General features: G+C 28.7%; 6 protein-coding genes across 10 annotated transcripts; 3 read left to right on the top strand and 3 right to left on the bottom strand.

Annotated features, from left to right (window-relative positions):
- Positions 1-152: 152 nt before the first annotated feature.
- Positions 153-2,690, bottom strand: Hen1 (Hen1 methyltransferase). The gene is made up of 2 exons (XM_035092358.1): positions 2,188-2,690; positions 153-2,051 (listed from the first exon to the last, which is right to left on the bottom strand). Exons 1-2 carry the CDS (start codon positions 2,470-2,472, stop codon positions 369-371), a joined length of 1,968 nt encoding a protein of 655 aa, XP_034948249.1. The 5' UTR covers positions 2,473-2,690; the 3' UTR covers positions 153-368.
- Positions 2,691-3,891: 1,201 nt separating this feature from the next.
- Positions 3,892-9,895, top strand: Slob (Slowpoke binding protein). 2 transcript variants are annotated; one of them, XM_035092292.1, is made up of 9 exons: positions 3,892-4,020; positions 4,143-4,493; positions 7,172-7,341; positions 7,427-7,692; positions 7,828-8,122; positions 8,390-8,481; positions 8,948-9,067; positions 9,150-9,223; positions 9,299-9,895. In XM_035092292.1, exons 2-9 carry the CDS (start codon positions 4,150-4,152, stop codon positions 9,327-9,329), a joined length of 1,392 nt encoding a protein of 463 aa, XP_034948183.1. In that variant the 5' UTR covers positions 3,892-4,020; positions 4,143-4,149; the 3' UTR covers positions 9,330-9,895. The 2 variants fall into 2 exon arrangements, with proteins under 2 accessions (XP_034948183.1, XP_034948182.1); XM_035092291.1 differs by having other exon boundaries at positions 8,948-9,073.
- Positions 9,839-11,953, bottom strand: Caf1-55 (chromatin assembly factor 1 p55 subunit). Its single transcript, XM_035092293.1, has 5 exons — positions 11,804-11,953; positions 10,943-11,441; positions 10,603-10,860; positions 10,195-10,522; positions 9,839-10,086 (listed from the first exon to the last, which is right to left on the bottom strand). The coding sequence occupies exons 1-5, from the start codon at positions 11,820-11,822 to the stop codon at positions 9,907-9,909; spliced, it is 1,284 nt and encodes a 427-aa protein (XP_034948184.1). The 5' UTR covers positions 11,823-11,953; the 3' UTR covers positions 9,839-9,906.
- Positions 11,954-12,102: 149 nt separating this feature from the next.
- Positions 12,103-14,044, top strand: LOC118072423 (uncharacterized). The gene is made up of 6 exons (XM_035092294.1): positions 12,103-12,243; positions 12,375-12,559; positions 12,638-12,695; positions 12,783-13,236; positions 13,308-13,475; positions 13,812-14,044. Exons 1-6 carry the CDS (start codon positions 12,234-12,236, stop codon positions 13,957-13,959), a joined length of 1,023 nt encoding a protein of 340 aa, XP_034948185.1. The 5' UTR covers positions 12,103-12,233; the 3' UTR covers positions 13,960-14,044.
- A 92-nt stretch (positions 14,045-14,136) lies between these two features.
- On the bottom strand, positions 14,137-15,849 carry Smyd5 (SET and MYND domain containing, class 5). Its single transcript, XM_035092188.1, has 4 exons — positions 15,663-15,849; positions 14,970-15,578; positions 14,716-14,893; positions 14,137-14,582 (listed from the first exon to the last, which is right to left on the bottom strand). The coding sequence occupies exons 1-4, from the start codon at positions 15,705-15,707 to the stop codon at positions 14,254-14,256; spliced, it is 1,161 nt and encodes a 386-aa protein (XP_034948079.1). The 5' UTR covers positions 15,708-15,849; the 3' UTR covers positions 14,137-14,253.
- Positions 15,850-16,067: 218 nt separating this feature from the next.
- Positions 16,068-23,556, top strand: hfp (Poly(U)-binding-splicing factor hfp). 4 transcript variants are annotated; one of them, XM_035092163.1, is made up of 11 exons: positions 16,085-16,239; positions 16,740-16,794; positions 17,097-17,286; positions 19,431-19,496; positions 19,861-20,021; positions 20,834-20,892; positions 21,150-21,363; positions 21,607-22,093; positions 22,169-22,380; positions 22,559-22,949; positions 23,031-23,554. In XM_035092163.1, the coding sequence occupies exons 5-11, from the start codon at positions 19,965-19,967 to the stop codon at positions 23,138-23,140; spliced, it is 1,530 nt and encodes a 509-aa protein (XP_034948054.1). In that variant the 5' UTR covers positions 16,085-16,239; positions 16,740-16,794; positions 17,097-17,286; positions 19,431-19,496; positions 19,861-19,964; the 3' UTR covers positions 23,141-23,554. The 4 variants fall into 4 exon arrangements, with proteins under 4 accessions (XP_034948053.1, XP_034948052.1, XP_034948054.1 ...); XM_035092162.1 differs by lacking the exons at positions 17,097-17,286; positions 20,834-20,892 and adding an exon at positions 20,473-20,519 and having other exon boundaries at positions 16,068-16,239; positions 23,031-23,556; XM_035092161.1 differs by lacking the exon at positions 17,097-17,286 and having other exon boundaries at positions 16,068-16,239.
- The last annotated feature ends 62 nt before the right edge of the window (positions 23,557-23,618 follow it).

Genomic DNA, 23,618 nt, shown 5'->3' with positions numbered 1-23,618 from the left:
TTTATGTTTAATGATTTCATTCCATGAATTATTGGAATAAAATATATATTAAAACAAAAATAGAAATTTTTTCCATATTTTTTCAAACATCAAATTCTTTCTCATCTAATGAAAAATAATTGGTAAAAAAATTTTAGCAAAATACACTGCGCTTAATTTTTTTAAATTCATATTTATTATGTAATCATATACAAGATATGTTTCTCAGTCTTGAAACCTATTTACCTTATCTATAATACTGTTATCTTTTGTCATCGTTTTATACAGATAGGAAACTACTTGGTTTCTACAAAATAAAAAAAGAAAACATATCAAGAAACTTAAAGTATTCAATCACATAAAAAACGAACAAACATAGAAATAACATATTAATGGATATTTTTATTAATATTATCCTCTGAGATTTCACTTGCAGTATCCGTTAAATTATGACTTTCAGTATTTTTCAGAAGATAAACTCCTGGTGATTCTTCAATTGTAACTGACTCAGAATCAGAAATGGTTTGTGCTCTACTTTGAGGATTATTTATTGGTACTGCATTTAACATACTTAAAGCATGAGAACATTCAGCATCTTCAGTTCCAACCGCGGAGCTGCTTGAAGGACTCTCAAAAAAGTCACGAATAATCGATTGTGAATTTTCAAGAGGCCTATTATCTTTCTCTAAATCGTCTAACGATAGCTTTATTTTTTTCCTTGGTGTGCTAGTTTGTTGAAAATTATCGTTATAAGTATTACTGAAGGTTTTATCATCATTTTCATTTCTTTGCTCTAGATCAACACTATCATGTGTTGTCGAAAACTCAAAGTTCGGATCTGTAATATTTTCGGGACACACTAAACTGTTATCGTTTTGAGATCTTTCTATGAACATACTACACATACTTCTTATTTCCCCAGAATTTGAAGGTATTGCAGTATCTCCAGTTCTTTCATGCTCGTCATCTCTATTCCAGCTGTTTAAACTGTCTGTAATTAATTCATCGTATCGTACCTCTTCTACCTGTTCCCCTATAGTAATAGCTGAAAAATTAGTTACATCATGCACAAAAACTTCATCATCCAGATCCATTATTTCTATTTCCGAAGTACTATTGAAGTCATTATAATCAAAAGGATCATCATCGTAATCATCACCATCTTCACCATTCTCATAATCGAAATCATCTTCTTCATCATATACATTATCATCTTCTAAACTTACTGATAATGGCCTACAAATAATTATAGGACCTTCTTCATTTTCACCAGTTTCCCATCCTCCGTTTTCCATAATCTCTTTCAAATAATCTATTTGTATATTTCCGATCATATGAGCAAGTGTTTCAAGTGGTATTATATCATCACCATTGTTTATTTGATAACCTCTAATGAGATAGCTTGCCTCATCAAGAATTTTATCTTCATCAGAGCGATTATCAATTCGTACAGGATAAATTTCTTGAGAAATTAATTTATATAATCCTTCAATCCCAGGCATTTTAATGACAAAATCCGTATTTCGATGAAAAATTGCCATTTGTGAGCAACATCCTAAATCTTCTGTTCCTTCAGGTCCTGGACAAATTCCTTGGAAACTAACTTCATATTCAGGATACTTATTGACAATTCCGTTTGCCCAATCCGTAAATTGTTGTCTTGTCCATTCAAATTTATGATCTGGATGTCTAAATCCTTTCATTCCTCTAAATAAAACATTAAAATCCGCATTTGGTGTAGTCATTATAGCTACTCGTGGTTTTATATAACCGAAAATATTTTCGGGTACTTTTACTAAAGTTTCATCATAAAGATGTTCTATTAATTCGATGCAAACGACAGCATCTGTATTTTCTAAATTCTTATCTCTATCAGTCACACTTCCTTTATAGATACTGGCAGTCAATGGACGATCTCGCGTATGTATATAATCCGCAGTCAATGCATCAATTTTTTTTTTATTACATTCCAATATGAATTCATCAATATCTACACATAAGATTTCTTCAATTACTGGCGTATTTTTTAAATAAGTAAAAAAGCCCAGCTCACTACAACCAAAATCTACAACCTGCAATATGAAAATAATTCAATATACTTATGTAGGTTTATGTTTATGTAATTTTAATTTTAAAAAATTAATTTCAAGACAATTATTAAATTTACCAAATTCTGAAAGCAAAGAATCAAACATAAAATGAATATACCTTTCGAATTTTGCCTTCATATTTAGGACTGTTTAGAACACTTATAACAGCTTGGTATCTTTGAATATAAGCAGGTGGAGAGAATTTGATATTGCATTTGTCACCATCATCATCATCATAAAACTGATCTTCTAATTCACGTGTATTGATAGCATTCGAAGACGTTGAAACGTTTTCCGATAATTTTGCGCATGATTCATTTGTTGAATCCATTGTTCTTGTATAGTATCTTCTACGTAAATACTTATTGAGGTAGAAAAACACGTTAAAAAATAAACCAATCATTACACTATGATAATAATGATGACGTTAATCAAAATAATGCATTATTTATATGATTTGTAACACCTATAACGTTCTTTAATGTTATTTTATCGTATAAGTAACAAGTCAACAATTGTTAGACAACATATTCGTGCTTTTTAATAAAAATTTCTTCCAATATTTTATTATTTGCCGGTTAGGAATGTCTGTTATACGACGTTATAATTCCATTAGCAACTGTTTACATATGTAGAAAAAAGTACATAGAAAGTGTCGCCCTCGATAAACAAAAATTTTAACCCGTTATTATAGCGGGAAAAATTAAAAAATGAAATTTAAGATGTTATCAGAGATAATAATTTGGAATGTTTATTTTATATAAATTTTTTGTTTTTATTTTTGGTCCAGTAATTAATTTTTCCTACAAAAGATTTCTGTGTGCTCCATTAATCTAAAAAATTCATGATTTTCAATATTAAAATATTCAAAAAAGAAACATTTCAACAAAATGTTTCAAAGATTATTCAAAGCTTTCTATTACACGAACCTATTTTAGTACGAGTATAAAAAAGTTGAGATTAGATCAAAGGTAAAAATGATTGTTAAAAAATATGCTTAAAAAAAAGTTAAGTAATTATTCAAAAAATGATCAATACTGACGTATATGGGTCGATGATAAAATAAATAATATCTTATTGGTATGAACAACAGATGCTAGACATTACCATTTATTAAAAGTTGCAAAGCTGTTAAGGATGCATATAAATGTTTGTTAATGCATAACATAGATATAATGTAAAAGTTTATTGTGTTTTAAAAATTCAATCTCATTCTATTGAAAAGTTATTCCTGTCTGAAAAGCTTCTTCTTATGATCTTTTGAAAATAACCTGAATGAAAAACTTATTTCTCTTACTGTTTTGTAAATATAAAAACTTACCACTGCAATTCCACGTCTTTCACCTTCAAGGAATTCATTCTCCACTCGTAAAAAATTAATTCACTGCAATAATTGACATAAGAAAGAAACAAGCTGGTAAGTTTTTTATTATATCATTTGCATTATTTTACTATTAGTATAAATATAATGGATTAAGATGTTGGTATTTTTTTTTTGTTTTAGGAATACACCTTAAAGTTCACCTAAGGTTCAGCTAATCTAATGTTCATCCTATCAAAAATGTTTGTTTAAAATATAAAAACATTTATTGAACATCCATTTGTATATTTCTGGCAGGTGCATTAATCTCATTAAGCACTCTATGTACAATAATTAACTTAAACTACATCTATAATTGAATTCGTTGACCCTGTAAGTATCCAACACGCGTGAGCTTGTAGACGAGTGTACACACATTCGGTCACGGCGCATCTCCAAAGGCCACCCCTGCCACCTGAATTTTTCACATTGAAATCTGTGTCATGCTAGAGGCTATGGAAGGGATGTAAGAGCATCTACCCCCCAACAACTAACTCTGATATTTTCTTCAGTAGTCGTTCACCCCTTGCGGTGATAAGGAACCGATAAGAGGTTAATGTAAGCAACCATTCTTGTGATACAAAAATTGAGGTACATAAAAATTCATTTTACCCAAGCAACATCATAAAATGATTGATAACATTTTTTTTTGCTATTTTATCAATCAAAATAAATTATTCAATTAATCAATTATTTTTTCTAATTGATTACAGGACAAAAATGTTCAGTATTTATCAACAATTGAATAAGAAAGATGAAGGAGATGGTGTAAGACGTCGTGCATCAGATGTGACAGGACATGACAGATTTTACCAGGAACGTCCTAGACCTAGACGTAAAAAACGCCCTGTTAGTCGTCGCTCCAAAAGTGCCATTGAACTTGACACTAATGCCATGATTAATGCTCGCAATTATGTCAGGAATAATCGAAGTGCTAGTATAGAAAGCAACGCAAGTAGCAGTACAGAAGACAGATTTCAACTTAGTAATAAAATTGATAATCTAGCGAAAATTCTCTTCAATCGGGTCTCAGCTGCTCGAGCATCACGAGAGAATGAGATGAGGTAAATTTTGGTGTTATTACTGTTTTATAGTTAATGTATAAACAAGTTATGTGATACTTCACTTCGTTCTTCTTCTTCGTTGCTTCCTTTATCGGTTGAAAGAATTACTGTACTTAAACTTATTGGATGAAACCTATGTAATTGAAAAGATTGGAATCGTAATAATGTAATATCTTAAAAATTGAAAACCTTGAGGATAATAGATAATTCTATTTCACGTTTAACAAGTAGATAAGTATTGAAAACATTCATGAATTTGTTTTATGTTAGTATTATGACAGATTATTTTCTTTTTTTATTATTGAACATAAAGTGTTTAAATTTGATATTTTATACAGTAGATTTTTGTCAGAAAATAAGGAAGGAATTAGGTGATTTGGATAATTTTATAAAAAAATAAAATATCACAACGAAAAATTTAGTTGAATATTTTCATATTATAATAGAAAGTTTCAGATTTATAAATAGCAAATTAACTTTCTAGTGTTGGGTAGTTGTCAAGAAGTGGGACTCCACCCCAAAACGGGTGTAAAGTTTTTTTAGCATTGCTTGCAGCTAGATAGTACTAAATCAATTAACATTAAAGTGGAAAAAACCACTTCTGGCTTAAATTGATTATTATTTTTATCGATTATTCCTCAATCAAATAGATAAAACATCATATGTTAGGTACTTAAGTAGAGTCTGGCGATTGATTAAAAACACCGCTGTTTTATTTATTTAAAAAAACCTGAATAAAAAAAATTCTTTATTTTGAAACAAAGTTTTACTTTTTGATAATTATTCAAATTAATTTAAAAAGTACAAATTTATACAAAAAAATAAAAAAACTTTCTTCCTAGACTACAAGTGTAACGGTTCGATAATTTTCAGTTAAATGAGAAACGAGAAAAATTTAATTAGAAGAGTAAACAAAAGCTTGGTATTAAAAAACACTGTGGTTTGTGCTTAAAAAAAAAAAGTATAAAAACGATGAATAGGTATAGCCACCTTCTTTTCCTGGTTTTATTCTCCCTCTATCCATCTTTCACCCTCTGCTTATTCTATTACTTATATTACTTTCATACTCTAGTTTACGAGTACAACTTTTGAAAATTCTTGATAAAAACTATAGATTGTAATTTTCACGTTAAGATCAAGTAGCCCTCTTAATCTCCCTTACTCTTATAAGAGTTAATCCTTAAACCTTTCAATGCCTTACCCTTATCATCAGTCCACGGGCCATTAATTTTCATGACATTTATTCTTTCTTATTAAGATCTTTTAAATTCAAAAACAACAGAATAATAATTAAAATGAACAGATTGAGTTCAATGTAAATCACTAGTTAAATTTAAAAAATCATGATAAAATACGTAATCCATCAAGAAATTCATTTTAGATGTTTTCTAAAATTTTTTATTAATTTATGATGCTTATCTGAATGAGGGAGAAAGTTTTTTCACTTTCATTTTAATAAATTAGATCTCATTAACACCCACATCAATGTTTATATTACGCAGCAAGTCAGAAAAAACTCCAGCATCATAATTTTTTTTTATTGTATCCCTGAAAGATCCTTGACAAAACAATTTCATGTATATGGTTATCTTCCCTATCATGACAAGGAATATTCTTCTATCACAAAGCAGCTAGAAATATCTAGAAAAAACTCTTCTTATTTCTGCCACGAGCATATTTCACTCTCCCTCTTGTGTGAAAGAAATTTTCGTGAAAAATAGAAAAGCTTTCATCACAATTGGAATATATTATTCACATTTCGTAAAAAAAAAAATAAGAAGTAAGTAAGGGTTAGTTTAATTCTATGAAAGAACAAATAATATTATCACAGTCATTCTCCGTCTAAACAATAATCCCTTTTCTATTATATTAGGAACTAAGGCTTTAGGTGTTAGGTTCTGTAACTTTTAACTCCTACTTAGCCTGCTCTACATAAATCTTTACTTCTACACCATTAACTACCAGTTGGTAAATTGTTTATGGGGAACAGAATGGGAACAAATCCAATTAACAATTTAATAGCAGAAGTTGAGCTATATTTTGTTCATTTTCGGCGAGCTTTAAGTTAATATTGATTTAAGAGATGTTTATTTATTTTGGTCCAAATAAAATTAATTTTAGTCACTGAACTATTCGTTTAGCTTATATTTATTTACTATAAATGAAAATAAATTTAGAAGATTTAGATATCATTTATTTCATATTTTTCTCTTTCATTTGACATAAGAAGTGAGCGAATTTAAAACATTTTTCTAGATGTTCAAAAATTATATTTTTAGAAAATAGCAAGAAAATCACAATGGCTTGGTTTCATCACCACAATTCATGCAAAAATTCAAAAAGCTTTTGCTTCTAGATTACAGTATCTTTTGTAACTAAGCTTTTAATTAAAAGCCAAGCTAAAATGTTGGACTTAACAGGGAGAAATAAATTTTTAGCAGCTGATATTTTAACGAATACATTAAGATTTATGGAGTATTCTTAATACGAATTCTAGAAACACGTTAGCTGCAGCAATTTATTTTTACACTAGATTCTCAAATATATTTAAATACAGCTTCTGACGTACTCAGAGATCAGATACTAACTTATCATTATATATCTGTATGTAATTTAATCATACTTATAAAAAAAAATTAATTTTATCTTAATTTAGTAATTATATTTGTGCATTCTAGTAACGGCAGATATCAATATGAATCACTGGATCAAAGCCCAACACCTCGTGAAGATGGTGTTGAATACTTGGAAATGGAAAAAAGATCGAGGGACCAAGCACTCTCCATTTGCGAAGTTTATATTCAAGCTAGTTCTCGATATGACCTCATCAACCAACTCCACAACGTTGGTAAAGATTACTATTAATCAGATGTCTATTAAAAATAAAAAATTAATCGGAAAAAAGTAATTGAAATCTTTTAAAAAACTTCTAGGATCTCGGGTAGATAAATATTGGTTTGCTGTGAAAGATAAAGTTTTAAAAACTGACAGATTACTAACTTTAGCACCACTAAATAAAAATTGTCCTCTAAGTGTCTGTCCTTCAACAAAAGATATTCTCAACAAACTTTTCCTCGTTCTTCAACATCCTTATGTGTGCCCTGTCCTCGATCTTGAATTTATTGAATTTGGTGAAGATAATTATGTTATCGTCGTACAGCCAATCAATCAAGGAAGCCTCAAAGATCTTATTTATGGGGTAATTGAATTTTTTATCATCTTTGAAATTTCCTTTGAATTCCTAATATGAAAATAATTTTTTGTTCAAGTTATAATTGCTAAAATGCTTTTTTGTAATTAAAACTTCTTGTTTATACAAAATATCTCCCAACAGGTAGATAAAAACAGCTGGAATGATGATTGGGGCCAAAAATATGCAACACGTGGAAATGGTTTGTACCTTCCGCAGATTCAACAGATGGGTCGTCAAGTCTTGGAAGCATTAATTTTTCTAAAAGAAAGAGGATTTCCGACGGCTACTCATTTACATTCGGGAAATGTCATTATCCAGAATGGTGTAGCACGTGTAGCTGGACTGGAGAATTCTCTTCTAGGATTCACTAGTCGAATCCATCCAATCGTAACTTCACGATTGGCCTATGGCAACTCCAATGACAGCATTTGCTTTGGTAGGCTCTAATTTTTAAGTTTTATAATTGGCGACTTTTATATTTTTCGCTATTTATTTTAAATAAATCATCATCATATTGTGATTGATAATTATTTGGATATTAAATCAATTCATTCATTCAGTCAATTTTAAAAACAATTTTCAATTTAAAATTATCATGAATAGAAATTAATGTTGAAGTAGCGTTAGTAATCATAGTTTTGGCATATTTTTTACGGACCAATAGTTAAATAAAATAGTTATTGATTTCTTTTTTGCCTTCTAGGTCATATGCTCTTCGAAATGTGTACAGGCTATGAATTGTGCTCATTCAAGCCGTCCATGGTCCATTATGAAGATGTTGCAAAATATCCATTGGTATTTACATTTATTTGTAGCCGTCTATTATTGAAACAATATAAAACATATATTTCTTCAATCCTTTATCGCACTAAGTAGCTCATTCAGAAGTTAAGAAGAATTTACGGATAATTAAAAATATAAATTATTTGCCAAATATCCGAATAAATGTTGCTTCTTAAATATAGTACTAATCCTATTAGTGACTTTATTTGTAAGAATATCCGATCTAGTTCAACACAATAATGCAATTATGTAGAAACCAAAAGGTATTTTGATAATGATTAATGGCTTATAATATTTAAATGAAATAATAGTTAAAAGGTTCGACATAATCTTTTTAATTCATTTAGAAATTTAATAAAGAACTCTCTAACTCAGGAAAGTTTTAACGAACCTACTTGAAACGTTTTTTCATTAAATTGAATAACAGAAATTGTCTTAATTATAATTAAATTATTTCAATGATAAAATCTTATTCTAGGTTGCTGACCTCATGGAATATATATTCGATAATCCGGATAATCGTTACCCTACGATAGAAGAGTTACTAGTCCACGATCTTTTTCGAAATATTGACTTGCGTGAAATGCGCAATGCACCAGTAAACGTAACCAAATTTGCTAAATCTTTAAAAAGTATTTCAATATATTATCTTATTGAGAGAAACTTTTTTTTTGTTTTAGATATTTCGTCCAATATTAAATCCGTCGATAGTTAATCTTCTTGAAGGAATTAAAAGACACACAACTTGTCGAAGGTAAGAATATTTTTAACTTTATTTAATAATGTTTAATAAATTTATCTTATTTACGATATTATGAATTCGTAACAGGTCAAGCCACACCCGTGAAACAGTTTATTAACTTACAGAAGATAAATTAAAATAGGTAAACTTTTGGTATGCTTAATATGACCGGACTAATGGAAATCATTCCACACGAGAATACTAATTAACTTTTTCAAAGAAGCAAATACAATATTGAGTAAATGATAAATTTACTATCATTAGTTATTGCGTCAAGAATACAAATTTCAAATCATCTATCTTAGAGCATTGAGCCATTTTATCTGGAGTAATGAACGGTTACAGGACAATCATCTAATCAATTAATTTCAGCAAATCTTATAAATAAACATGTTTTTTTATGTGACATTTTTTTAATATTTAATTTATTTGTCATGGATATTGTAAAAGAATATTTCAAAATAACAAAACTGTATTCTATTAGAGTGAGAAACACATTTTTATTGGAATATGCAATTCAGTCAATCATCTTATCCAGACTTAAAACTAAGTAGAAAAAATATTTAGATAATCATGAAACTAGATTCGACTTTTATGATATTTGAAAGGACAATAGAAAACTCACAATTGACATAAAAACTTTTTACCTGTTGAAGTAATAAATTTTATAATAAAACTCGACAATTATTTACCAATTATGAAGCTCCAGTTTCCAGCTCGCTTGCAGGAGTATCTGGCTCTTCGTCATTATAAATATTTTCAGCCATTTGCCATACTTGCATAATGTTATCCTCTGATACAGAGCATATGACCCATGGTTCATTTGGATTCCACGAAAAATCACTGATTTTCGCTGTATGTCCTCCATGAATAAACTAAAAATAAGTAAAACTCACAATTCAATAACTACTTCTCCATTTATGTATAATAATTAATAATTAAATATTTCAAAGCATTAAAAATTTTTAAAGAAAATTAATTACCAAAAGTTCAGGAGGGCCATCTTCAGCATCTTCACTTGATTGCTCCTCTCCAATTTTGCTAAGATCCCACACATGTAAACGTCTATCTGTACCACTACTTGCAAGAATAGTTTCATTATGTGGAGACCATTGGACTTGGAAAATCTCGTCTTTGTGCGATTCGAAGGAATGTAGTTTAAGTTTTAAATTCCTCAAGTCCCAAAGTGCAACAGTTTTGTCTGCGCTACCAGTAGCGAGAATAAATTCAGAATAAGGATTGAAACTTAAACAATTGACCTCTGCTGTATGAGCGTCAACAGTGTGACTCGGCTTGCTCGTGTTGTTACATCTAAATAATAAAAAATGATTAATTAGGATAAGTTTATTATAATGAACTACTTTATCAATTCAGATGTTACATTAAACTACCTTGTATCCCATATCATTAATTTTTGATCATCTGCTACGGATCCAAATAATGACTCATGAAGTAGATGCCAAGCAACATCTTCAACAACAGCAGTATGACCTGTGAAGATTGTTTTAGCATCTATTACACGATTTTCTTTTGGTGTAGCGTTTATATCCCATAAACAAATCGTGTGGTCGTCAGAAGCACTAAGCAAATAGCCATTTAAATTAGGATTCCAAGAAAGACCATAGCCTTCTTTTTGATGACCTCGCAATCTTTTGTAAAAAATGAATGAATTATTACTCCATTAAAGATAAGTTGAAGATAAGAATATTATTTTAAATAAAAAATCTTTACCTGAGATCTGGATGGCATTCACCATTAGGATCAGGTTTACTAGGATGTTTAGTATAATCAAATACTAGAACATCACTGGATGGAGTCTTGGTGGCAATTACACATGGATTTTGGGGCATATATCTAGCCCTATTAACTTCACCTTCATGATTGATTTTTATCTCAATTTCAATTTTTCCACTAACTGAACCAAAGCCTCCAAATTCACCCTTCTCATTATCATAATGAGATGCGTCAAACTGTGCATCTTCGTTAGGCAATTGTACACTTGCAATCAGAAGATGATTCTGTTCATCAGAAGTATGAGTACCTAATATCAAACGATGAACTGAATAGTCTTTTCCCTCAGGTCTTGTAACATCAGGTAGCCATTGTGCTGTCAAAGAAGGCCATTCCAGAGCATGGGTCATCACCAAATCATACAAAAAAGGTGTGTTTTTCTTCCATATTTTATATTCTTCATTTATTACTCGTTCTTCTACTGCATCATCAAAGGTTTCTTCAAAAAAAGCAAAAACAAATGATATTATTACTATGTTTGACTTTAAATTTAATATTTATATTAATAATGATGGAAGTTTCCCCTACTCCTTAACATTTAACCCGGCAACACGTTGCAGTCATATTATGTTTCTAATAATAGAAAATAAATTACTTTAATGAAAGTAAAGTAAATAAAAATACTCATTATTTCAATAATAAACAGACAAGAAGGAGAAACTACAAAAAATGAAGACATGCAAAAATGATAAATTGAGTTGTTTACTCCGGAACACGAAGCATCAATTCTCAACAATTGGTTGGACTTTAATTTTGTGAAAACAACAATGTAAATATAATAAATAATTGAAAAATACATACCTCCATCCTTATCAGCCATTTTGTACAAGTGAAAGAATTATTTACCACAGAAATATGAATTTTCTTATACCGCCAAAAAATTATGCCCGCCAAAAGACGCGATATCACAGAGCAGACATGTCTAAATGTATATTATGCGTCTCATATGTCTCTGGCGTCTCTGGTTGTTGCACAGCCCGATGCTTTTGGTCTGATTTTCATGAAACGTCGTAACTGCGGCTTTACACTCCATTTTGTCATGAAAACTTGCAGTATTTATAATCGCTCAATGAAAATCGGAAATTAATGATTTGATTAATGTAAATGCTTGTATTTTGCGCCAAAATTCTGTCCATTTTCGAATTATGTTTTAAACAATATTTAATTAATAAATAATACATGGACGTGTACAGGTGAATGATATTCTAAATAGTAAAAAAATATAGCCACAATGCCTCCTTGTAAGTAATAATTGGAAATATGTGAATTTCTATTCATAATTATTGTTTTAAAATTATCATACGAGGTTATGTATTTATAATTAACCAATAATGAATATAATATAAGTAATTAAAATTAATTGTTTATACAGCGGCTGTAAATATTACATCCCAGTTGATATCAGCTATAAAAAAATTCAAATTTCATGAATTGGAGTCAATCGTTTTACCATTATTTCCTGAAACAACATGGCATGAAATTCAACATAAATTAATTAAAAAACATGAAGCGTTTACTACTACAAACGTTGTAAAAATAATAGTACAATTAATTAATGTAAATATAAATTATGCATTATATTATCTAGTTACACTTGAAAATTCGCTGTGATAATAATAAATAAATATTTTTCAGGAAAAAGAAATTATTGAGAGAGAGTTAAGAAAGCGTTTAACGATATTAGAAGTAACGGGTAAATTTATTTTAAATTATTCTTATAATCGATAGTATATTTTCCATGATTGTTTTAAACGATCTAATTCTATATTTTATATTTTAGAGGTGAGCAGACACTCCAATAGAAAAATTTGGTACGGATATGAATTAAAACAGAAAAAAAATGGTGCATCTTGTTGTACATTAGAAGACATACGTAACTCAATTGAAAGAAATCTTAACATGTTACAATTGAAAATGGAAATAAATTTAATAACGCATGAAAGTGTGACTTATCTTTCTATGAGAGAAAAAAAGGCTTCACATCGTATTTTACCTATTTTTATGGCATTGTTATTTGATCTAGGATATTTTTTCTGTTCTAAGAAAAGTGTAACTAAAGAATTTTTGCATGTAATAACTGAAAGTTCTGGATATACTTCCTATAAAAAACTTTCACTTAGTGGTCGTGATATTAAATCATTAGTAAAAATATTGCATTTAAAAAAACAAGGGGTCATAACAAGTAATGTTTTGTGCAATCCAGCTGATTTTCAAGAAGCTGAAGCTCTTATTAGGTATTTATATAATTTATAAAATACCTAAAAATTAGTTTAATTTATATTAAGTGAATTTTACAATATTTTAGAGACAATGGAATAGATTTTCGACAGCACAAACAACGAAAAGAATACTTGCAACAGTGTTTTGGGAATGAGCCTCCAATATTGGAGGTATTAGCTGTAAATAAATCCAATACTCAATGGGCTGATGATGATATTTCAAAGAAATTATCGGATATCAATTTTAACATGCAGTGAGTATTTTATTCGATTGTTTTAATAATACTTCCAAGTATCATCTTGAGAGTTATTCTTTCACTACATTACATTATTATAATTTACGACGGAACATGTACTTTATTCTAAATGTCTACAATTGATATCAAATTCATAAACTCACATTTTCCTCTAATAGTTCAGTCGATCTAATTGTATTTATAAGAATTTTTTAAAAATTGATTCTTATTAATACAAATATTCTTAATATTAAATGCCATATTTATTTTATGTTAATACCTTGTGTATATTAATGATTATGAGTGTGTAATTGAATTACTATGAATTATAATTATTTTAATATACATTTTCAGATGGGAATTTAAGAGTCACAATATTACAAATTTTTTAGTACAATTGACAGAGAAAAGATTACTCTCTAATCCTTTACCAAATTATATCACAAATTTTTTGAGCTCTGGTAAAAATGAATTAAATCTTAAGACACGTGATACACATTGAAAATTTGTCATAAGTCATTATTAAATGTAATTTTAATTTTTTTAAACATAAATAATGTTTTTTGAATATGTATATATTTGACGAATTGAACAATTGATGAAATTAATTTTGTATAATTAATTAATATATTAAAATATTTTATCATAGTCATGATTACAATAATTGCTGATACTTTTAAAAATTGTTATCAAATAACATCATCTAAACATGTGATTTAATAAAAAAATAAATTTCATTAAACTAGAATAAAAAAAATTCGTGTTTACGAAATTCTTTTTTCTTCAATTATTTGTTTTAATCAGACATTTCTTGATCGTAATCTTCCTCTTCGGAAGTTACATCAGGATCATCAGCTTGTGCAATGCATTTATTGCAACGACATATAAATAGATATAATGAGCTCAGTGCTTTTTGACGTGAATGTCGACTACGTTCCAACTCACATTCATCTAAGTATCCAATACAAATTTCATCTCCTGGTTGAATATCACGCATTGCTTTTATGATCAATGTACTATTTGAGTACGGAAATTCAACTATTGCATTCGGAGAGCAGCTGTGATTGATTGATGATTGAAGAACGTAAAGACCTGAACCCTCATTATTTAAAAATGTTCCTACGACTATTTTAATTTATTTAATTAAAATGATTCTTTTATTTTATAATTTAATCAACTAATAAATAATTACTGGCCCATCTAATATGATTTATTGTCAACCAATAATATTAATGAGCAAGTAACGTTCAACTCTTACCTTCTTCCATATCGTCGTAAAGTTTGTCAATAAATTTATCAATCTGAATTCTTCGATCTTCAGGTAAGTCTAAAGCAGATACATTTTTTACCCATCGACTAAAAGCACTCGTTCCGATTCCTTGTCCATTAGTACCTACTAAAGCTAATAAACTCCGAAAACCTTCTGGAGTAAACCACTGAAAAATAATATCAGATAGTTATTTTATTCTTTAGTGTAAATATTAACATAAAAATTAATTTGTTATTATTTACATGAGGAATGTATTCTCGACTCAAAGCATTTTCCATTAGCTGCCTGAGAACATCAATTTGTCCAATGAATTTTTCTCCAAGTAAATTATGTGTTATTTCTTGAACTTCATTAGTAGTTTTGTGACAAAATTGATGAAAAATCGATAAAGCTGCTGTTTTATCATTAGCTTGATTTATATATGATACCATTCTTGCCAAAAGCATAATGGTAGCAGTCTCCGGGGGATAATGCATTTGTTTCCAAGTTTCTTTCAATTGTATAAGTGGATGACTATCGCTTTTTTCACGCGATTGAAGACACAAAATTCGATGATATTTAACCAATGCTTCATTTAAACACTCATTACTGCAATATTTTACTCCACAAGCAGGGCATTCAGTAATCAAATCTTTTTTTGTTTCACAGCATTCAGAATAAGGTAGTATTAGGTCTTTCTTTCCAGTTAATCGACGTGCGTTTTCTTCAGCTGTTTCTAGTGGACTCATACAGTTGTCACAAGCAAGGTAACCATAATCAGCATTCCACGAAAATTGACAACAAACTACCGGCTTTTCTTCAAATATTATCTCACCTTCTTTATATAAACGTAATGCAAAAAGTCCTTTTCCCTGAAAATAAATAAAGTTAAACTCATTCTATCGATGTTTAATAAAATATTAAAAATAAATAATTAATAAAACAAGTTTTATTACCTTATCTTCATTGATTGTTCGAACTTGATAGTCTTCGCATTCCATTTCGGATTAAAAAATTAATCAAAAAATTCGTTATTAAATTTACTTATAAATTTTTTTAAGTATTTAAAATATCAATTGATGATCTATAAAATAAAGTTTTATGTAATTTTTTGTATAGCCGGCAATACTACCGAATTTAGGTTAGAAACTCCAACTTAGTACTCCAAAGTCAAAATAGAGTCAAACAAATTGGGAAAAAATAATTCAATAAAATATAATTCAAATATAATTTGAGGAATAAAAGTCTAAAATTATTTTTAAAAATAAAAAATATAGCTAATTAAAATAATTAAAGTCTAATTAAATTGTGTTTAGTTTACATTTGAACAACGCAGTCGACACTTATTGGTATGGCGATTTCCGTAGAGAACTTGAGAGAGAAGAGTGCTGTCGCCCTAACGACACGGTTTGTGTGTGCAGTTCTAGTGATTTAATTGCAACAAAAAATTTATTTATTAACCAATAAATAAATTACACTGTTTAATATTGATCTTTGTGAATTTTGTGAAAAATGAATGGAACAATGGCTATGGTAAGTAATCCAATCTAGAAAAATGCCAATATTATTCGCGTGTTGCTGTATACTTATGTAGAACATTCGATATTGCAATGGCGGTTTACGATAAAGTTATTGATTTTACTCAATTGTTAATAATATATTTATTATCTAGCCGTAGTCGCTGGTATTTCATTTTTTATAAGATTCATTTTCATGAATATTTTTACTCTTCATCATTCTAGTACTAGACGTTTTTTATACGTTAAAGTTTTATTATACAAAAATTTCAATGAAGCTTTACTTCAAGATAATGTAAAACAAACAATAGTTCAAGCCGTCAATTACTAATATTTGAAATGATAACAGAAGGTAAATAGTATTTAACAATTTTCGTAATTGTAAAAAACTATGGATACAAGTATTTATAAAATGAGTTATTAGAATAAGAATTGTTGCCATTGTTTCTTTATATTCCTCTTTTAGATAATTTTTTTTTAATGACATATCTATTTCTAATAATTACTCATTTTCAGGGGACTCCAAGTCAAAATAATGCAGAACCACCAATGAAGAAAGTACGAGTTGAAGGTATTTTGCTAATATTTCATACTTGTAGTAAGTTATTTAATGAAATAATTAAAGACTATGCAGATAAAACAGAATAATAAATCAATAAAAAAATAACACGAAAATAAATAATTGAGCGAAATATGGATGTCAAATTTCGTCAGGAAACATAAAAGGAATTGTGATAAAAAAGATTGAGATCAATATTTATTTGTTAGGTTTAATACATAATAGTTTTAAATAAAGAAGGTAAAAAACAAATAAAAAACGGATTAAAGATAGCCGTAAATAAAACTAATGTTTGGTTATCCTTCTGTTCTGAGATGTTACAGCAGGGAGACAGTACAGAATCTGTGGCCTTCATCTGAGCTGTGATCATGAGCGTGCGCCAAACGAATGAAAGTGAAACGCTACAATTCGAACTGAAATGAATATGAGTTTTTTGCAAACTCCTACTGACACAGCAGTATTATATCGAGTACCAATAATTCGCTCGATTTATTTATTAGATAGGTCAGCATTTAGGGTAGTCATAATTCTACAATAGCTTACTTGATTATAAATTTCTATTTGACATAGTATTTTTATCTATAACTTTGTGCTCACTTATTCTGATAATTCAGTCTTTAAAATCATTTAATCCTAATTTACAATTTGTTTTGCTGACATTAATTATATTTAGCTTTCTAATGGATTTAAAATTCTCTTCATAATATTTATGATTATCTTACAACCATGAGTCATTAGATAATTAGAGAAGATATTGTAAATATAGAGTTTTTATTTGGATTATATTTTTTAAGACAGTAATTTTTTAATAAAAAATTTTTTAGCCATTGATATAAACTGAAGATACGAAAATGAATATAACAAATTGAAGAAATACTTTATTTCTGAAGTAACCTTGTTGGCAGCTGTTTGTTTTTTGTTACATAAATAACATCATATTCATGTACTGAAAAACATCTAGACTGTGATGATTAAAAAATAAGTGTTACAAGAATAATAATTACGTTATCAATGAATATGACTATCATGGTCTAGATTACGTAAATTCTATGAAATGAAATGAATGATTATTAGAAATAATTTTTTATTTTTACTGAATTATTAAAATAATATTGTCAAAACGTATTTAAATTTTTTTAAGCTATCAAATATATTTTAATTAATTTATAAGTTAATATTGATTAAATAGAAATTTATAATCAAGCAAGGCAGTGGCGATAATAATTAATTCAATATAAATTAATAAATTTTAAACTTTACTTTGATAAATCATGGGTAAGTTTATGACATATAATTACAGCAGGATCATGGAAAGCTGGGATCGCCATTGCTTGTTAGAAAACATGCAATTTAAAATTGAAAAAAATTTAATTAAAAATTTCTTTGATAAAAAATACAAAAATCTAGGGTTTAGCTTCGTTGATTAGGGTTTGAGAAAGGCAAAATGAATAAAAATGGCGCAGAAAATGCACTGAGCGTATCCTCCTTTGCTTTGTGCTTACAGATTTCTGCGTCGCATCAAGTCTTTTGGATTATTTGTGTACAACCACTCTTGCTCAACTCCCGAACACGGTTAGGCGTTGATAATCACTCAATTGATTCACCATTGAATAAAAAATCACTAAACAAATTATTCTGTATAAAAATTTCTGTATATTTTTTATATCAATAATTGACAAAAGTATGTAACAAAAATCGAACAGATATCGATCAAAACTACGTTTTCAACGTGTTCTGATTTCTGTTCCAGAGTCTAGCGGTTGTGAATATCGCTAAAAATTAAATATTATCAACCCAGGTTTTGTATGATGTGAAAAAAGTATTCCTTTCAACGAAAATCCAATTATTTCTCAAGTAGAACTGATTTAAATACAAAATAAACATAAAAATTTTCTGTCATCATGACTTTGATGAAAGTATTTCATTAAATTAAAGCAAAACTAGCTAAAAATTATAATGATAAATAGTAATTATAATCAATAATGTAGGATTTTTCAATTTTCTTTATATCTAGGCTTTTTATACATTTACTCGTATAAGAAAAAAATTATTTCGCTTTTTTAAGCCTTGATTGTTTTAATTTCTTTGAACTTTCAGTGTTGACGGGTGATACTTGGCCATTAGGAGCAGCTGCATGGCGACGTTACTTTATTTTCAACTTCTTATTTTCTATTCAAACATTTTCTTTATCTGATTCTTAAAAAGAAATGTCATATTATTTATTTACTCTTTCCATTTTTCTTTATATTTATTAAAAAATTTCTTTCATTATTACTTTCAATTCAATTTTATCATTTTATTGTTCATTACTTTTGATTTTAAAAAAGAAAATTATTTACATTTAAACATATTCAATTAAAATTATTTTTAATCTAATAATTCTGACCATTTTTTCAGAAATCTTGAAATTCTTTATTAAATTTTTCTGTAAATTGTATGACAATGTTTGAATATAATCTTTATCATTGCAAAAAAGTTATTTCTAAACGGTAATAAGTTGATTGTATGAAGTAATATGATTCGAAATTGGATAATGAGAATAATTCAATTTAAAAATAAATGAATCGATATTTAAGCAATGATAAAGATATGTAATATTAGTTGTATCCATAATGATCATTTAAGTCTAATTTGTGATTTCTTCGTAGGCAATGCTTCGGACTTCTTATCAGGGCCAATTTATGACCTCAATCAAACGGGTCAAGTCATTGCGGGTAAGAAAAATAATAAATATGTAAAACTGTTATAATTATTTGGTTTAGACTAGAAAATAAATCATTGTAAAGTTACTTTAAAAATGTAGTCTTAAATAATAAAATAAAGTAGTACTTGACATACTAACAGGAGTAAGAATAATCATTTGATATTGATTTTTATTGTCTTGTTCTATCTTTGATGATGAAATTAAAAATAGCGATTCTTTTTTGTTGAGACACATCGATTAAAGATGTGTCGATTGTAGTCTCCGAAAAATTCATGAGCATTAGCTGATAAGATCTGATTTATTAAAATAATTAAAAGTAAATTATTTATTTAATGTTGGAATAAAAATGAATAGTAATAAAATATATATTTTAGGACCTGGAGCAAAATATCTTACGCTTCCGGGTATTCTTGGAGCCGGACTGCCGAAAATTTCATCTGAACAGCAGGATGCAGTTAATAGAGCTAAAAAATATGCTATGGAGCAAAGCATCAAGATGGTCTTGATGAAACAAACTTTAGCTCATCAACAGCAGGTATTTATCATCACAATTATAATAACATTTCATCATTTAACCAGAATCATTTTAAAACATATCAAAAACATTTCAATAAAATTTAATATTTTATACTTAACTTTTTTGAAATTCTAGTCAATTTAAAGTTGTATTTAATACTTTTTTGAAATGTTTTTTTAAAAAAATTTATATTATTATCAATAATTAAATTTAGTCCCGTCACATCTTCGGGGTTTTTTTCATTAAATATTTGATAATATATTAAAAATAAAATTAATACCAATTAATTGCATGAGCTTTAAGCTCTTAAATATTTTTGAATATTAATTAATTTTTATTCTTTCATCTTAAAAAGCTTAGAGTAGTTTATAGATAAAAAAACAAGCTCGACCCGCAAGAGTTAAAAGAGCAAAAAAAATTATTACGCTAAGTGAAATAACTCTGATTGGTTAATTTTTCCTCCCTACAGAAGAATAAATTGGTCCTACAGCAGCAAGTATTATTGCTAATGTGCAGGTTAGTGTCTCGTGACTTTTATTTTTCATCAAAATTAACAAAAATTATCATGTAATCTAAATTAAAATCATTAAGTCAAACGAAATTCTCATTTGGCGGGAGCTGAGCTGTATCATGAACGAAATATAATATTTTTTACGTACAAAAAATAAGAATCAATAAGGCAAATTAATTATTCATTGAATCTTATATTTTTATAAGAGAATAGATGTGAACGAGACAAGATTAGATTTTAAAAAATCATTTAATTATTAATAAAATTTAAAAAAGGGGGAGGGATATCAATAGAAGGCCGATGGTCCTTTGTGTTACAGCAAATGGCTAGTCAACGGAATCAAGTGCAGAGACAGCAGGCTCTCGCCCTCATGTGCAGGTTTGTTCTTTGCTTCAAGAAACCTCCAATCATCCAGATCTTTAATTACTAATTAATTAATTTTTTTATCCTATTAACTTTCAGCTACTCCCGATGTTTTTGTTCACATTCAAGATTCTTATTTTCATTATCCTGAAGTTATTCCTTTTTATTTTATTTATGATACTCTTAGTTGTATTTGTATGAAATTAATGAGTGTAGTTATAATATTACCTAAACAAATAGAAACTATGTACTAATAATTTATTATTGTACAGAGTTTATGTTGGAAGCATTAGCTTTGAGCTGAAAGAGGACACTATTCGTCAGGCATTTCTGCCTTTTGGACCAATAAAATCTATCAACATGTCTTGGGATCCTATTACGCAAAAACATAAAGGATTTGCATTTGTTGAATACGAAATTCCGGAAGCAGCGCAATTAGCGCTTGAACAAATGAATGGAGTGATGATCGGTGGCCGTAACATCAAGGTAGCTGGACGTACCCATATAACCAATTCCCCATCTTCCCGTGATCCTTCCTCATCACCGGAGGTCGGCAGAATTTTATTTTCCTTTAACTTTAAAATCATTATTTCTACATACTAATTTGTTTTCTAATCTTTCTCATAGTAGACCTCCATCCTTAACTATAAGCCACATTTAATACCTAATAATAATAATCATTTTAAAAAATATATGTTGGATAAGATTTAAAAGAAAAATCTTTTTTAGGTGGTAGGAAGACCATCAAATATGCCTCAAGCACAATCAGTAATTGATGAAATAACAGAAGAAAGCAAGCATTACAATCGAATTTATATTGCTTCAATACATCAAGACTTAACAGAAGATGATATTAAATCAGTTTTTGAGGCTTTTGGGCCAATAACATATTGCAAATTAGCTCAAGGAAGTTCTCCACATCGTCACAAAGGTTACGGTTTTATTGAATATGAAACAATGCAATCTGCACTTGAAGCAATTGCTTCTATGAATTTGTTTGATCTCGGTGGACAATATTTAAGAGTTGGAAGAGCTATTACACCGCCAAATGCATTGATGGGACCCCCGAGTGGTACAAGTATGATGCCAACAGCTGCAGCTGTTGCTGCTGCTGCTGCTACGGCTAAAATTCAAGCAATGGACGCTGTTGCAAGTAATGCTGTTGCTCTTGGTCTCACAAAATTAGGGGCTGCAGCTTCACCGATATTAACTCCTAGTAAGTGATTTGTACAAAAAAAAATTTTCACAGAAGAATGAAATATGTTGATGAAATTTTTTTTACTTTTTTCAGCTTTACCTGGCATTGTTCGACCCACTGTTGCACCAACGACGATTATTCCACCTCCAGCAATTGCAACTGTTACTCCAGTCATTCCCCCACCTGGAATTGCTATTCCTCAGACACTAACACGACCTCCAGCAATTATTCAACCAATCCCTGGACAACCTGTCATCATTCCACCTCCTGCTGTTGTCGCACCTACTGCTGTTGGCACTCCAGTGGTAAATATACATTTTTATACTTTATAGTTGATTTTTGCCTACACCTTCGCCTACGTAATATTCATTTACGATTGTCTATATTTACTTTTTTCGGTTTTAATATAATATTACATTAAAAAGAAGTTGTAGCATTCTTTTTATTATACATTAAGTTAAGAAAAGCTCTTTAATTTTCTAGGTTCCGGTAACTACGGCACCAATGGTTGATATCACTAGACGAGCACAAGAGCAAGCTCATCAAAAACAACAAGAAGAATTACAGAAAAAATTGCTCGAAGAAACTGAACCACAAACTCTTCAGCAACAAGAAAATATGTCAATTAAAGGACAGAGTGCCAGACATTTAGTCATGCAAAAATTGATGAGAAAAGTCGAATCTCGTGTTGTTATCCTTAGAAATATGGTTACTCCAAAAGACGTAGATCAAAGCCTTCAAGAAGAAATTCAAGATGAATGTTCTAAATTTGGTGTTGTAGAACGAGTTATTATTTATAATGAACGACAATCTGAAGATGATGAGGATGCTGAAGTAATCGTTAAAATATTTGTAGTTTTTTCACGAATGAGTGGTTAGTAAATTATTATTTTTCCTATAAAAATATATAGTCTTATTAAAAATGCTAATTTATTCTCTTATTGTTTATTTGCAGAGGCCGAACGTGCAAGAGATTCCTTAAACGGTCGCTACTTCGGTGGTCGACTAGTGAAAGGTGAACTTTATGATCAAGCATTATTTGATCATAGTGATTACTCAGGTTGAAGAATTTTTTTTTATTTCTCTATTTGTTCTTCAGCGGTTTTTTTTATTTTTATGAAAAACTTTAGTGTTTATTGACGGGTTATAAATAGTTACTTTGTAAGAAAATTGGAAATAATGACTTCAACCGTTTTGTTTATTTCCGAAATTAAGTGATGTGGAATAATTGTTAGATTGATAATAATACTCTGTACAATTCCAGGAACTTCAAATTTCTGATAAAGTAGCCTAATTAGATAAATGTAAATTGTCAATTATATTAATTTTGCAAATTTTTATCTTAAAATATTATTTCTGAGAATATCGACTGAATAAGTGAAGTTTTTCACTTGATTATAATTTAACTTTTAATTTAAAATAAAATTGTTGGTCTTCAAACAAAAACATTTAATGTATTAGTATATCACTACTACAATAAATATTTACAATTTTTATATCACAATGCTGGTCTTATTAATTAATTATCAATTATTATGTAAAT

The sequence above is a fragment of the Chelonus insularis genome, unplaced genomic scaffold (genome assembly GCF_013357705.1).
Source record: "Chelonus insularis isolate UGA/USDA-ARS -01 unplaced genomic scaffold, ASM1335770v1 contig_93_pilon, whole genome shotgun sequence".
NCBI lineage: Eukaryota > Metazoa > Arthropoda > Insecta > Hymenoptera > Braconidae > Chelonus > Chelonus insularis.
The sequence above is the reverse complement of the archived record's forward strand: the minus strand, read 5'-3'. Positions and strand labels throughout refer to the sequence as shown.

What these genes read in the sequence shown, in the direction of transcription:
- Hen1 (XM_035092358.1), bottom strand. Translation starts at nt 2,472, where the DNA reads ATGATTGGTTTATTTTTTAACGTGTTTTTCTACCTCAATAAGTATTTA. An exon ending in ATGAAGGCAAAATTCGAAAG is followed by an intron (nt 2,052 to 2,187) that starts GTATATTCATTT and finishes TTCATATTGCAG; the next exon opens with GTTGTAGATTTTGGTTGTAG.
- Slob (XM_035092291.1), top strand. Translation starts at nt 4,150, where the DNA reads ATGTTCAGTATTTATCAACAATTGAATAAGAAAGATGAAGGAGATGGT. An exon ending in TCACGAGAGAATGAGATGAG is followed by an intron (nt 4,494 to 7,171) that starts GTAAATTTTGGT and finishes TGTGCATTCTAG; the next exon opens with TAACGGCAGATATCAATATG. An exon ending in ATGTTGCAAAATATCCATTG is followed by an intron (nt 8,482 to 8,947) that starts GTATTTACATTT and finishes ATCTTATTCTAG; the next exon opens with GTTGCTGACCTCATGGAATA.
- Caf1-55 (XM_035092293.1), bottom strand. An exon ending in TTAATGATATGGGATACAAG is followed by an intron (nt 10,523 to 10,602) that starts GTAGTTTAATGT and finishes TTTATTATTTAG; the next exon opens with ATGTAACAACACGAGCAAGC. An exon ending in ATGGCCCTCCTGAACTTTTG is followed by an intron (nt 10,087 to 10,194) that starts GTAATTAATTTT and finishes ACTTATTTTTAG; the next exon opens with TTTATTCATGGAGGACATAC.
- LOC118072423 (XM_035092294.1), top strand. An exon ending in TAATAGTACAATTAATTAAT is followed by an intron (nt 12,560 to 12,637) that starts GTAAATATAAAT and finishes AATATTTTTCAG; the next exon opens with GAAAAAGAAATTATTGAGAG. An exon ending in GATATCAATTTTAACATGCA is followed by an intron (nt 13,476 to 13,811) that starts GTGAGTATTTTA and finishes ATACATTTTCAG; the next exon opens with ATGGGAATTTAAGAGTCACA.
- Smyd5 (XM_035092188.1), bottom strand. Translation starts at nt 15,707, where the DNA reads ATGGAATGCGAAGACTATCAAGTTCGAACAATCAATGAAGATAAG. An exon ending in GTCGAGAATACATTCCTCAT is followed by an intron (nt 14,894 to 14,969) that starts GTAAATAATAAC and finishes ATTATTTTTCAG; the next exon opens with TGGTTTACTCCAGAAGGTTT. An exon ending in TTACGACGATATGGAAGAAG is followed by an intron (nt 14,583 to 14,715) that starts GTAAGAGTTGAA and finishes AAATTAAAATAG; the next exon opens with TCGTAGGAACATTTTTAAAT.
- hfp (XM_035092161.1), top strand. Translation starts at nt 16,219, where the DNA reads ATGAATGGAACAATGGCTATG. An exon ending in GCTCTCGCCCTCATGTGCAG is followed by an intron (nt 20,893 to 21,149) that starts GTTTGTTCTTTG and finishes ATTATTGTACAG; the next exon opens with AGTTTATGTTGGAAGCATTA. An exon ending in CTGCTGTTGGCACTCCAGTG is followed by an intron (nt 22,381 to 22,558) that starts GTAAATATACAT and finishes TTAATTTTCTAG; the next exon opens with GTTCCGGTAACTACGGCACC.